The 12,833-nt window shown below is 45.3% G+C and overlaps 1 protein-coding gene across 8 annotated transcripts in view; it reads right to left on the reverse strand.

The window, feature by feature from the left end:
• The window catches only part of LOC119163236 (uncharacterized), a 324,142-nt gene that overhangs the window by 26,190 nt on the left and 285,119 nt on the right, over nucleotides 1–12,833 (reverse strand). For 6 of the 8 annotated variants that reach the window (XM_075873835.1, XM_075873834.1, XM_037415190.2 and 3 more), the window contains 3 exons: nucleotides 10,706–10,765; nucleotides 3,051–3,131; nucleotides 722–817 (listed from right to left, as the gene is read on the reverse strand). In XM_075873835.1, coding sequence (XP_075729950.1) covers nucleotides 722–817; nucleotides 3,051–3,131; nucleotides 10,706–10,765 — 237 coding nt within the window. The remainder of the gene's footprint in view (nucleotides 1–721; nucleotides 818–3,050; nucleotides 3,132–10,705; nucleotides 10,766–12,833) is intronic. The other 2 variants (XM_037415192.2, XM_037415191.2) reach the window with 1 other exon arrangement.

A 12,833-nucleotide genomic window follows, 5' to 3' on the forward strand; every position in this document is an offset into this window, starting at 1 on the left:
CGACTTTCGGCTTACTCGATAGGGAATCGGTCTTCGTGGTTACTGGAACTTACATTGAATTGTTCATTGATCATGATCATTATTAACATCACATTGGACATATATTGGCGATCGATAGTTACCTCACTTTTACATTATAATCACGTGTCACTCCGCCTATTACAGTCTATAGACCTTTTCAGTGAAGGCTCCCTGGGCGTCACCATGCATAGTCCTCTCCGGGCTGCTGTTAACATGCGTGATCGCCCAAATATGCACTTTTGTACTTTTGTGCAACAGCCCAGAAAGAAAGTCCTCTTCTCCGTCAAAAGAAAAAAAAAAGAAGTCTATAGAGTCCTATATACTATGTATATTTTTTCTTCGGAAAAACTTCCTACAAGGCAAGGCTGGTTTCGGCGAAGCCTTCGTAACCATCGCTTTCGCCCAACTGTCGATCTATTATTTTTATATTCTCAGCGCGTATGTAGCTAGAAATTGCCATTTTGCCCCTGTTTCGTTAGAAGGGTCTATTTTACATGGGTATTTTTCATCTTTAAACAGGCGTTACGCCACTTCACATAGTTCTTTTTTTCTTTTCATTCTGTATGACAAAGTTCGTCATTTTCCCCAGTTTTTTTTTTTTACCTCGCTCAATATACGCAGAAGGGCGTTAGGCTCGTATACGCGTTGCACAAGTCCAGAATCAGTGAAATCGCCAGAGTGCAGAAACGGTGTGCTGTACCTTTTGCCTTGGGACCGGTCTGCCTTCCAACAAAAGCTGTCGCCGGTCGGCGGAGAGTGGTAATCGAGCGTGGGCGACTGTACGCACATGCTCAACCTAGGACCCAAGAGCAAGAAACAAACTTTCGTCAGGCACGACTTGTAACCGAGAAGGCAGTCGATATGCACGTGCGTTAGCCAGAAGTCGATCACAGCGAGCGTTACGTCGACTCGAACGTTATTCACACTTCAATAGTCGCGGCATTTACGAGAGCTCCTTGGATGTCCTAGGTTGAGCCTCTGCGCTCGCACTTCTTTATATTTTCCGCTCGTCCGAATACATACCACATGTGCATGCACATGCGGTAATGTGGTGCTACTGTGGACATTGTCGACTTCCGCCATGCCTGCCGACACGATCCACCATCTTGTCAGTTCCGATCGGTCCAAAGGACCGCTACAAGCCCTTTGATTGGTTCGAAATGCTGTCATCACTAAATGTGGCAACATGGCGGAATCGAATGGTGTCCAAAGTAGCACATTCGAAGACGGCAGCAGAGGTGATACGATAGTGACATTTTTGTGGTCCGTTGAGCCGAACAGCCAGCCAGCGCCCCACCCCCCATCAACATTTTCATGAAATTGAGAAAATGATAACTGTCGATAACTTTCTTTGGCGTACCAAGACGCTCAAAATACGTATATGTACAATTAATTACTCCGGTACAGCACTTTTGAAATCCTTGACCTGGAAAGGACGTCAAGGATTTAAAAACCAGTACCTCTCGCATTGATGATTAGTTTGAAGATAGACAAGACAACCCTCATGGAAGATGTGGAGTACACCAAAGGCTTTTCAATGTTATTTTGGGGAAGGCGTCACTCGCTTTGCCTAGGTGTAAGTTCCGATTTGTACGGCAAGGAAGGGCATGGGTATGGTATCCCTTTAGGCACCACAAAGGCTTTTCAAAGTTACTGCGGGGAAGCCATGACTAATTCTCTCCACACGCTGCTCATGATCGAGGGCCAGTGAACTTGACACGTGTACGTTGTTTTGTACAGCCAGGAAGGGTGACAGGTAAAAAAAGGATAAGGAAAGATGGACGGTTCTTGAATAGGAACAATTCGTTCCACCGGTCTACGGTTAAAGAGATTAGTTTTGGAAGCATGTGGGCTTTTCAAATTTTACTGTGCGAAAGTCACGGCTCATTTGCTCCACGCATAAAGAGAGGGGAGGGGGGGGGGGGACTGCGAAATCTCCAACTGGTGGGCTCTGCCTTGAAGCAAAAAAGGGTGAAACGAAAGATAGGAATGGCTAGTACTGGTGTGGAACAATGGCACAGCCGCAAAAGAGGTGGAATGACCCCCCTTTACAGTAAATTTTTTTTTCGGCGTGGCCCACGTTATTTGACGCACGTGGGTGGTAAACGTTTCTTTGCTAGTCGTTTACGGTGGTTACACAAACGGTGACTACCTAGGTTTGCATATTGCAAATGTGGCGGGAAATAATATTTGAGGAGGTCGCCTCCGTTCTTAGGCAAGACTGACAGCGGAGTTGGAAATAAGTAAAAGAAATATGCGCGTAATTACGCTCGCAAATGGCGCACACGAAAACACTTCCCCTTCGAATACTCATTTTAACATTGGGCAATTGACACGCAGCACTGAAGGCACCAAGAAAGAGCAAGATGTTCTTCAAGAGAGATAACTGGGCTCACTGGAACACATTCGCGGTCAACAATTCAGCGCGAAATTTACGAAGACAAAAGCTTCCAATAACGTGCTTTCCTCATGACCATTTCTTTTATCCTTTCGTCAGCCTAGCGCTAAATTGTTTATTAGATCTTCTTTGCTGGTGATAACAAATTGGAATGTGGCTGATAGAGACACTTTCAAGCAGCGGTATTGTTTGTTACTCGCGCACGAATCTCTGTGCCTAAATGTGTTCTAGCTCCACCGCTATGGTGCGACAGCAAGTCTGGCCAGCAAGCCCACATGGCCAGTCTCATCCGCTTTCAGCGAGACAGGTCTCATAGTAATAACTGTCGGGGTTTGACGGCCCAACAGCATGACATGAGGGACGCCACAGTGGAAGGGTCCGGAAATGTCGAACCCCTGGGGTTCTTTAACGCGCGCTTAAATCCAAAAGTCTCCAGCATATCGCCACCATCTGAAATCGGTCATGATTCGTTCCAGCGACCTCCGGGACAGCCGTCGAACACCATAACCACTAGACCACCACGGCGCGTCAGACGTGGCTCATATTTTAGCTATATCATAGTGGAAACTCTGTCCGGGCAGAACAATACTGCAGAAATCAAAGCTAAACGAAACAAGAAATGGGCACTTACCGCAGCGGCTCGGCGTCGGGCTTGTCCTCCCGTCCGGCGGCGGCCTTCTTGGGCTTGCTGTTCCGCGGACATCCGGACAGGCTGCGTTTAGAAGACGCGGCCTTAGCGGGCGAAGAGTCGTCACCGCAACACGGGCACACGCGCGAACGGTGCCGATGCACGGACCGTGACTCGCCGCGTTCAAGTCTGGTGCGGGACCGGGTCTGCATGGTGTCTGCTGCACGTATACGCGCGCGAACTGTGGCGAACTCGTCTGACGAAGTCCGGATTAGCGACTGGACCTTGGCCAAAGCGTGTCGGTGCTTTTGGGAATTCTCGGGGAGGGCGAACGGCGCGACCCCTATCGGTTGCGGTCACGTGCTCTTTTCGCGTGTTCCCTTTCCACCCCCTTTTATTTAAGGGAGAAATTCAGGGCGAAACGGAGACGGGGTGCGGAAAAACGGTACGGGAAACCTTTCTCGCTGGGGTTGGAATTCGAATTTTTTTTTTCCTCACACGTGTTTCATGAAGTTTGCACACACTGTGTGGATCCATAGCCATTGGCTAGCTTGGGTCCAAAAAGATGCATTTTATAAGGGAACTTCGAAACTAAAGAAGTTATATATCTAATAAAGAATCTGAAAAGAAGCAGTACAATACATGACATAAACACACAAAGACAGAAAACTGTTACAAAACAGTAAAACAGAACGACCTCTAGTTATATAATAAATTTAGGACAGCCAAACCTGACCGGTCATTAATAAATCAGAACATCATTTTAAATACTGTTTTTCTACTCTCTTGGTGAAATTTCAACACACTTTTATTTTAAAAGGCATAGCATTCCAGATCTTAATACCAGTTGACACGTGCCTGGATTTAAACAGGCCCAGCTGGCTCTTGTAGGCAGTCAACCAGCCATCATTGGTCATTTCCCCCATTTTTTTTGTGCTCATCGTACAGCGATTTATTTCTTCCCGAAGTTCAGCAACTTCGGAGCTACTAGACATTTGTGGTCCGTTGCCAAAACTCTGAGGCGATTTTCATCGAATATTCACCTTGTGCCCGTAAAAATGCGAATTGACCGTTTGCAGAAATCTGCAAGGTGGCTTTCCTTCGAAGTTGATTTCCAACCAAAAGGTCTCGTTCATAGAATGCTTTTCTCAGTCATTGCCCCCCCCCCCCCCCTCACTTCTTTACGAACGACACGTGCATCGCCCACAATGCGATCTGAGGGTTCGTTCGAGGTGAAACAACCACACGGCAATTGTTGGGGAAACAAGTCGTTTTGTCGTGCTCGCGTGCCTTCACTGGAAGAATAGGAGTGGTAAAAGCACAGTGAGGGAGGAGCAGTCCGAGGAACCAGAGTTTCTTTTCTTTTGGTTTGAAAACAAGCTTGCAGGAAAGCCACCTTGCAGATTTCTGCAAATGGTCAATTGAACCATCCAATTTACCAATGTCTTAACTAGAGCGAAAAACCAACAGTGTTTACGTGCCTGTACCACGGACGTAAATTCCGCGCGTTCTAAGCTGCGCAATCCACGTCAATGTCTGTTATGAAAAATAGGAGCTTTCTACCTTGCTCCTGGACGACATATATGAACAATAATTGCTGGGGATTTTAGTCCCAAATGGACTGCATACATGTGGAGGACATTTATTTTCATGCCTACAGGTCATTCAGTTAGCTCTGTTCGCCACCCCCCCTCCTTTTTTTTTTGTACAAGTACTATCGGTGTCAAACGTAACCCGAACAGCAGCAAGCGAGATGGTGTTAGTGTATCTCTCTCCTCTTCGTTCCAACGTCCTTCGGTAAAAAGTTGTTTACGATGGAGCGGTAGCGTAATATCGTATCGTTTTTGCATAACGTGTTTCCGTAACCTGCTTAAAGTTTCCAATGTTATACACGTGAAGGTGGAATGGGCCTTTTTTTCACTATGTCAAGGTGCAAACGCCTTTCGTTTAGCGGAAATGTCTTGAAACTAAAGTCTCTGGATTTTTCAAAAGAAGAAAAAAAATCTTGGGACTTCAGCGAGACGGCTCTTAATCTCGGAGTCTTGTTTTGGTGATACCGGTCGTCCCGGCCCCAACCGGAACGACGGATGGCAGTACAGGAAAAAAAAAAGCTAATTACCGGGCAGTGGTTGAGAAAGAGTGGCTTGAGGTCTTTGGAAAGAAGCCAATGAATGAATTCGGGGTTCTTGAAGAAAGGAAATAAAGACACATAATATGTGTCTGCCCCATTGGTGACCCGGCGCAGTGTCTTGTAGGGGATGGCAGAAGGGGGATAAAAGAAATAGTAGAAAGATAAAGAAGAGATAGGAAACACGGGGAACGCGGTCGTACGAGTCCAAGGACGGGGCACCGAACGGCGAGAGCTACACGGCGTCAGAAGATCGCGGATGGTGGGCCGAGGGCCAGGCTGGTGCCAGTAGATCACTGACGACACAGCCGTTCATCGCGAAATCCACTGAGCGAATCCGACGCCAATTTCTGCAACACGACAGACTACGTAAAAGGTCGTACGCGCTGTGCCAAATGAGTTGTCAAGGCGATCCATGTTTTGCGTTATAACACTAATACCCCAAAGGAATCTTCATAGAACTACTGAAACACACTTGCGCTATTATACAAGGGCTGTTCAGAGTATCAAGAATACACCAGCGCTTTAATTCAGACTAGCATATCAATCGAGAAGCAATTCGTTGGGTCTAGTAGAGTGCCTAGTACTCTAAATCGTTACCCCCTTTTTTTAAACATACAGAGTAAAGTACAGCTGGAGTTTCCAGTTGTTTCGTACTAGCCATGAGCCACGCAAGCATGCGTGGCGTTCTTTAAAATGTGAGTAATTTGGTCCATGTTAAGTTTTCCTTAACTTGTAACATTCGGACACAACACAGAGAATTATTATATTTTAGTGCTCATTTGTAAGATGTATACACTGTCTTTACTTGCTTTCTATATCTCGTTTGTGTATGTACATTACGCGTAGAATAAAACTTCCCTTTTTATCTCTATATTTTGGGGTTTTTAATCCTCTTGAGGGATCTGACATCTTTTTTGTTGAATCTAGCAATTTTTGCAAGGATTTGTACACGTGACCATACGTGGCCTCTTGCAACTAGAAAGAATGTAAAATATCATAATTTAGGTCATTTCATGTTTTTTTTTTCTATTTAGGGAGTCTTGGTGTTCTGATGGACCATGTGAAGGGCATGACGGTTTCGTAACGTGAGATTATCATATAGTCTGAATACTGGGGGAAACTAAGCTATGAAGTCATACGAGTTAAGCACGCGCATATCACGAGACCCCCGAGTGACTGCTGCACTGTTAAACAGATAAATTTTGCCTTGTAATGCACATAATTCCGTCTCAAGATTACGCTCACTGCAACGCTTCGCTGAGCATTGTCTCCGTAAAAAACAATGATAGGAATTTTATAGAAAGACAGTCTGAAACTAGGACTGAAGATTTGGTAAGGTGGTACGGTTTTAATATTGCGGAAACGGTGTGATGAAAACAGACAAGGACAGCTGTTTCAGTCTTTCCGTCATGCCCTTTACACGAGATCGAAAAAGTGACGAATATATTAAGCCAAACGGGGAGCTGATCTAAAGTGCAGAGGAAAGGCGTAGCGATTAGCTCGTATAGAGCGTCTACTTACATCGACTGAAAAATATTGCGACAGTGATTGAAACTGGGGAAAATTAAGGATAGACCACGAGCTGTTAAGCTGCAAGGACAGGAAAGGCGCTACAGACTAGCGGTTGATCCGAACGATCACATCTATGTCTCTAATTCTTGAGCAAAGCGAAATGGACGTGCTAATCTGGCTCGGTGGCAACAGATGCCATGTGCAAGCACATTGCATGCAACTCCACAGAGCGTGTGGGAAAAAAAGATCTTAAATGATGGTTACTGATGATTTTTATTTTTAACAAGATTCAAAACTTGGCGACAGAGCGCACTATAATGTCTTAAAACTTTACCAAGAGTCATAGAGCCAGAATAATGACACTATAAATATAATCTAAAGATTATTTTCCTTGTAATATAGGGATTTTTCGTGTGCCATTATAGGGATAAAACGTCTCCTTGGGTTGGCATGACTGCGCGGTACGTTCAAGTCTAAAAGCGTCGAAGGGACGGTGTTCAGCTCTCCCGTAGTAGAGTACCATGTACTCTGAATCGTTAACCGATTTTTAAGAACACAGGCAGATGTAAACCGGGACAGCTGACGGCTCTCCCGTAGTGGAGTGCATATCGTGCTGTGAAGTGTTCTCAGTTTATTCTAAACGCCGGCAGCCGGGGCAACTAACTGCTGTTCCAAAACGAGATGCTTAAATTACCCTTGATCGTGAACCGATTTATTATAAACAATGTCGGACGTAGTTAAGCCGTTTATGAGTGGGTGTCATTCCGGGGAAGATGGGGGGGGGGGGGGCTTAAATTCTTAAGCGTTCTTATCATACAATGAAGGAAGAATCGAACGGAAGAAAAAGGAGTCGCACGGTACTGGTTGAGACTGTGACGGTCAAAACGCGAGAAAAGCCACGTGAGGGGAAAAGAACGGGCGCAGGCCCCGTTCTATCCACAGAATGGGCACAGTGTACTAGTGCACTCTAGAATAGGTACAAAACAGCCCACGGACGACGTGGATTGGATTGAAACGCAAGCTCTCGAGCCCGAAGAATTTAATTTGCCCGATTAGTGACTTGCTTACGCCAATACCGCGCTGATGGTTTGTGGAAATAGTCACCAAACGTCTCGTCAAACTGTAACGCCACCTAACGTGCCATGCAGCAATCGATACCATCGATGGAGAAGAAAAAAAAAGAAGGTGCGCAAGGGACCTTGACAGTTCTACTATGACAGTGTATGGGTGGATGTGAGGCGTCCTATTTAGGCCAGGGATGTGACCTGTGCGTTAACAAGCTCAAGATTATTATTAGGGGCGAAGCTCCTTATAGCGGCACCCGTTCGTCCCTCGTAGTCGTAGTAGTAGTCGTAGTGTGTAACCAGTCTTACATTTTGACATCCAAGGTGGTGCCGGTGAGAGATTTCTTCTGTGCGTTGTTGAACAATAAAAAATTCGCAGCGTGCGCGTTAACTAAAAGCCGAATTCTCCTGTCTCTCATTCCCCCTTAGCAGCCATGGGCATGTACATTGAGCACTGTCTGAGAAGAAAGGGTTGCTACATTATACTCGCTGGGCGAGTCAGAAATGTTTAGCGAGCGTTGGGCCACAGTGCCTTTAATACAGTGAACTAGTATATACCATGAACTCGAGGTGGTTAAAGGTGGGAAGCAGACACGAAGCGCAAGCCGTAAGAAAGTGTGCGTGGGCCACCTCTCGTTTATTCCTTGGAATGTCCGCTGGATGGCGGTGCGTATGCCGAATATATGATGAAAAGATGCGAGATGGTGGTACTTGGAGTGTTGAATAGATGGACGAACGGACACACAGACAGATGCGTGGACGGACTCACGGATAGCTGCACCGACGGATGTACGCATGGACGGACGCAGGGGCGGATGCATGGACGAACGCAGGAACGGACGCACAGATGATCGTGCGGACGCACGAACAGACGCACGCACGGACGGGCGAATTGACGCACGGACGGTCACACAGACGGACGCATGGACGGATGGAAGCAAGAACGAATCGATGGGCGGATGCTTCACCCTACTCTCCATGATTCACTCCGTGGATATGCTGCGATTTATTATTATTATTATTATTATTATTATTATTATTATTATTATTATTATTATTATTATTATTATTATTATTATTATTATTATTATTATTTTAATACCACAAGCCAAACTTTTTCGCCTTAGCCTGCCTACTTCACCACCAATCCATCGCCGACCTGTTTACCTTTCCAATGTCGTCCCTAAAAGCCAAGGGTAGGCTAGTGTCCAAAGATACAGCTGAGAGGGTGTCCTCACATTCAAGTTATCAGACCCCGCTGTTTCCTTACCTTCCCCGCGCATTCACAAATCTCTTCTGTATGAAATCTAGCTTTATAACGATGCGTACAAAGGCAATCCGACCTCACTTAAAACAGCAAGGCACACTTCCTTGAATTATCGTATCGTGTGCCCTCGCTTATTTCGTCCTTACCATTTTGTTAGTTACTCATTGTCTGCTTTCAATCGCAGCTATTCAAAACATCTTTTCCCTCCATCTTACGTCACGCTTATGATTCTTTGTCACCATATCGCTTACATTGCTAGCCATATACTTGCAGGTAAGTATAGTCCTTTTTTCATTATGTCCCTTTTCTGTAAAAGTATAGTCCTTTTTCATTACGGATTATGACGTTGTAATTATATACTAACAAATCGCAAAGGAAAAAAAAACAAGAAGGAAATGTTCTAATGCGGGACATCGAACCAGCGGCCTCACGATCCGCAGCGCGCGGCGTAACCACTAGGCCACGAAACGCGCGTTTGTTAGCTCCCTAAAAGCAAGGTATGTATATACTTCATACACCGTTTGGCGGTGCGCAGTGGTCTGTAAATTAAAGGTGTTTTCGTCATCAGTAGCGAGATTGCGCGACGTGATCGCGTTGGACGCGCTCTCGACTCTCGCGTTTTGTCTCGCGTTAGGCCCGCTATAAAGGTCGGCGCCTCTCGCGTCTCGACGAGCGCCGCCTCCACGGAGTGTGGTCTCTCGTGCGCGCGCGCTTATCAGACTCCTGATTCGGGAGAGCACGAAGGTCACATCGCTCGCTGCCACGGCCGCGTTTATTAAAGGAGCGCGCTGCCTACACGCGCAGTATTGTGGGAGTTGCGCGCGCTTGTCCTGTGTGTATTTGCGCATTCGTTTCGTGCGCCTTTCTTTCCGTTTGAACAGCGCGCTTTAAGTGTCGAGCTGTGACAGCTGTTAGCCTGTGCTCGTGCTGTGCATGCTGATTTCGTGCGTGGTTCCTGCTTGAAGTGCGCGCTGCAAGTTTCACGCAGTCTGCCGTTCGTTTCGTGACTTCGCAATTTGTTGCTGCAGCATTCATTACTTGACTCTTGCGGCGATACGATGCACAATAAACGCTTAGCTACCTATGTGTGGACACGTTTCACTTTCGTGTTATGCCGCTCCCTAAAGAGAAGGATCAGCCATGTTTTTTTGTCTATCTCAGAGTCGACCCTCTTCTCGTAGTAATACCAGAACACTTTCTCCTCACATATACTGTAGTTAATGCTACTTATCCTCTCGTAGTTTTTTTTTTCGAACCAGTTTTCAAAGTAGCTACCGACTTCAGCGCCGCTACCCGTCTGCATGTAGTACAGTGAAGTGTAGTCTGTACCTTTTCATTGTTACGTACCGTTTTTACAATTTTTTAAGTTGGGATAAGTAAAAAAGTTTTGTTGGTTAAAGTAGGCTAGTTTTGACTGTGGCATAGGGTGCTTCTCGAAAATTGGTTGAAAAGAATGCCCTGGTTGGCTGTGAGCGTTTCTGAAGTGTAAAATCAAGTGGGGCTTATTATATTTACCCTTAATAAATCTTGCTCCAACCAGCAGATCAAAATAAATTGAAGAGAAGGGTTGAGTTGTACGTGCTGCACACGGGTTCACAAGTTTTAATCTATAGCGGGTGGAGGATATCACGGGAATTTGCTCGTGATTCGCGCACCACTGTGGTATTGAATCACTCCGACTCACTTCAGCTCTTGATGGGGCCCTTGCATCGGAGGTCGCTCTTGGAGGCCGCATCCAGGTAAACTGGAAGGTGGCAAAGGAAAGGAAGGAAGAAAGAAAGCGATGTCATGACACAGCAAACAGTCGAGCCTTCCAACCAATACGCGGCAAAACAGTAGAGCTTGCCGCACGCGTTAAATTTGACGTGGCCTGGTTTTGTGCCTTCGGTACCAGCCCGCCTTATTTTAGTATCCCGGCAGACCATGCAAGTAATCCGTAAAATCATAGCGTTTTGTAGGCGAAATTTCTGCAGTGCTTTCTGCAGACTCCTGTAGTGCGAAATCGCTGTAGAATCTTATTTGACGCAATTTTTCGCTGCATTATTTAGTTATTTAAATTTCGCTGATGATTGCGGCAGTAAATTACATATTTGTAAATGACCGCAAGTGTTTGCAATCGATTTCTACTTATTTCGTGCTAATAAACATCAAACTTCAATTATGTATTCAGTGAACTTCCACGGGATTGGCCAGATGGTGATTCTGTTCCCCTCTACGCTACCATGACTCGAACCAGCTATTACTATTTTTACTTAGTTATGCAGAACGATATTTCGAATCATGAAGCTTCTCATAAGAACGCCTTGAAATAGGAAGGTAATGTATGCATACTCGCTTTCTTTCAAAAGGCGCTTAATAAACTTCGCAATGCCTGTCTTTGTTCAATGAAGCGATATAGTATGTATTGGTTCCGCATTCGGCGGTTTACGTATAACAGTGACTCCGGCATTGTGTCACTTGTTCTTTGCACCGCGTAGAAAAGAGTACAACCACGAATGTAGCAGAAACTCCTGCGTTACGAACCGTTTAGAATTAAACCCTCAATGCGTTTCAGTTAGCTTATCTTCCCTGGACTGCGGCAACATTGTGTATCTTGTTTGCGAATAAAAAGCCGATTCTGCTTTAGGTAAACCTCGCTGTAACGAACTCGCATATAGCCTCGTTATACCAGATATTAACGCGAGCATAAAGCTTGAATATCTTATATCATTTTATATTTATAATTATGCATTGTTTTATAATTGTATGCGAGCTATACTGTAACGTTAACGAGACAAATTTTAGTTACTATGGCATACGAGACAATTTGATCTTTGTTCGTTACATCTTTATTTCAAAAAACAGAGTAACCATTGCGAGCACTGAATTTCGAACGAAACAGAGAGAAAGAAACTGAAAAGCAAACGCCCAGCCCATTTCTCTGTGTTAGCAATTTTATATGAAAAAGTATGTCAACGTCCAAGTACAGATGGTTAACCAACGAAGCTGACACATGCGGTCTTGTTCATCATCACTCATCAGGAGTAGGGATCTATCACAGTGTCTTTTGTTGCCGTTTTTTTTATTTCTGTATAAGAATATGGGTGCTTCAAACATGATCCGGCAGGTATCATCCCTACGCTTACATGGCGACAGAACCCGACGAGAAACCAGTTCAAGCGCGAAAACCATTTGAGCGAGCGTATTCTATAGCATTGCTACGCCCATTACAGCCTTTGCACACTCACAGACCACGAAATTTTCCTATACATGGCGTTTCAAGGAATGTGTCCGAAATTCTCAAAATTTCGGGAAGTGCGATATTTTTTCGCAGCCTTCGCACTTGCTGTTGTTACGGCAGGCGTTTCAAGAGCGTTAAAGCCATCGTTTGGGACAGTAAATACGAAGATAAAAATAATATTTCAATTACAGGGCTCAGGTGGTTATGTCAAATAGGAGGATGAAGTTCTTCATACGAGAAACTCATCGCAGTTTTGAGATGCCAAGTAACGAATGCATCTCTTAAATATTGTTGCGTAATGAAATTAAAGCGAATTCAACGGTGAAACCGAAGCACCGACGAGCGCAACAAACGGACTATACCAGAATGACGTCACCGTTAAAAACAACGATTACAAAGCTGTATAGTTCTTGCGCGTTCGTTAGTGCATGTGCGTCATGCGCGCTATAATTGCCAGCGTAGACCGCACATTCACACATTGATGTCAGCTCATGGTTCATATAACGACGTGCGCTCATTTGGATGGCCGTCTCAGAACAACATGGCAGTCTCTGCGTTTCGGTTTTGGATTCGCGGCTGCATACGGGTGAAT

This window comes from Rhipicephalus microplus, chromosome 9 (genome assembly GCF_043290135.1).
Source record: "Rhipicephalus microplus isolate Deutch F79 chromosome 9, USDA_Rmic, whole genome shotgun sequence".
NCBI classification, from domain to species: Eukaryota; Metazoa; Arthropoda; class Arachnida; order Ixodida; family Ixodidae; genus Rhipicephalus; species Rhipicephalus microplus.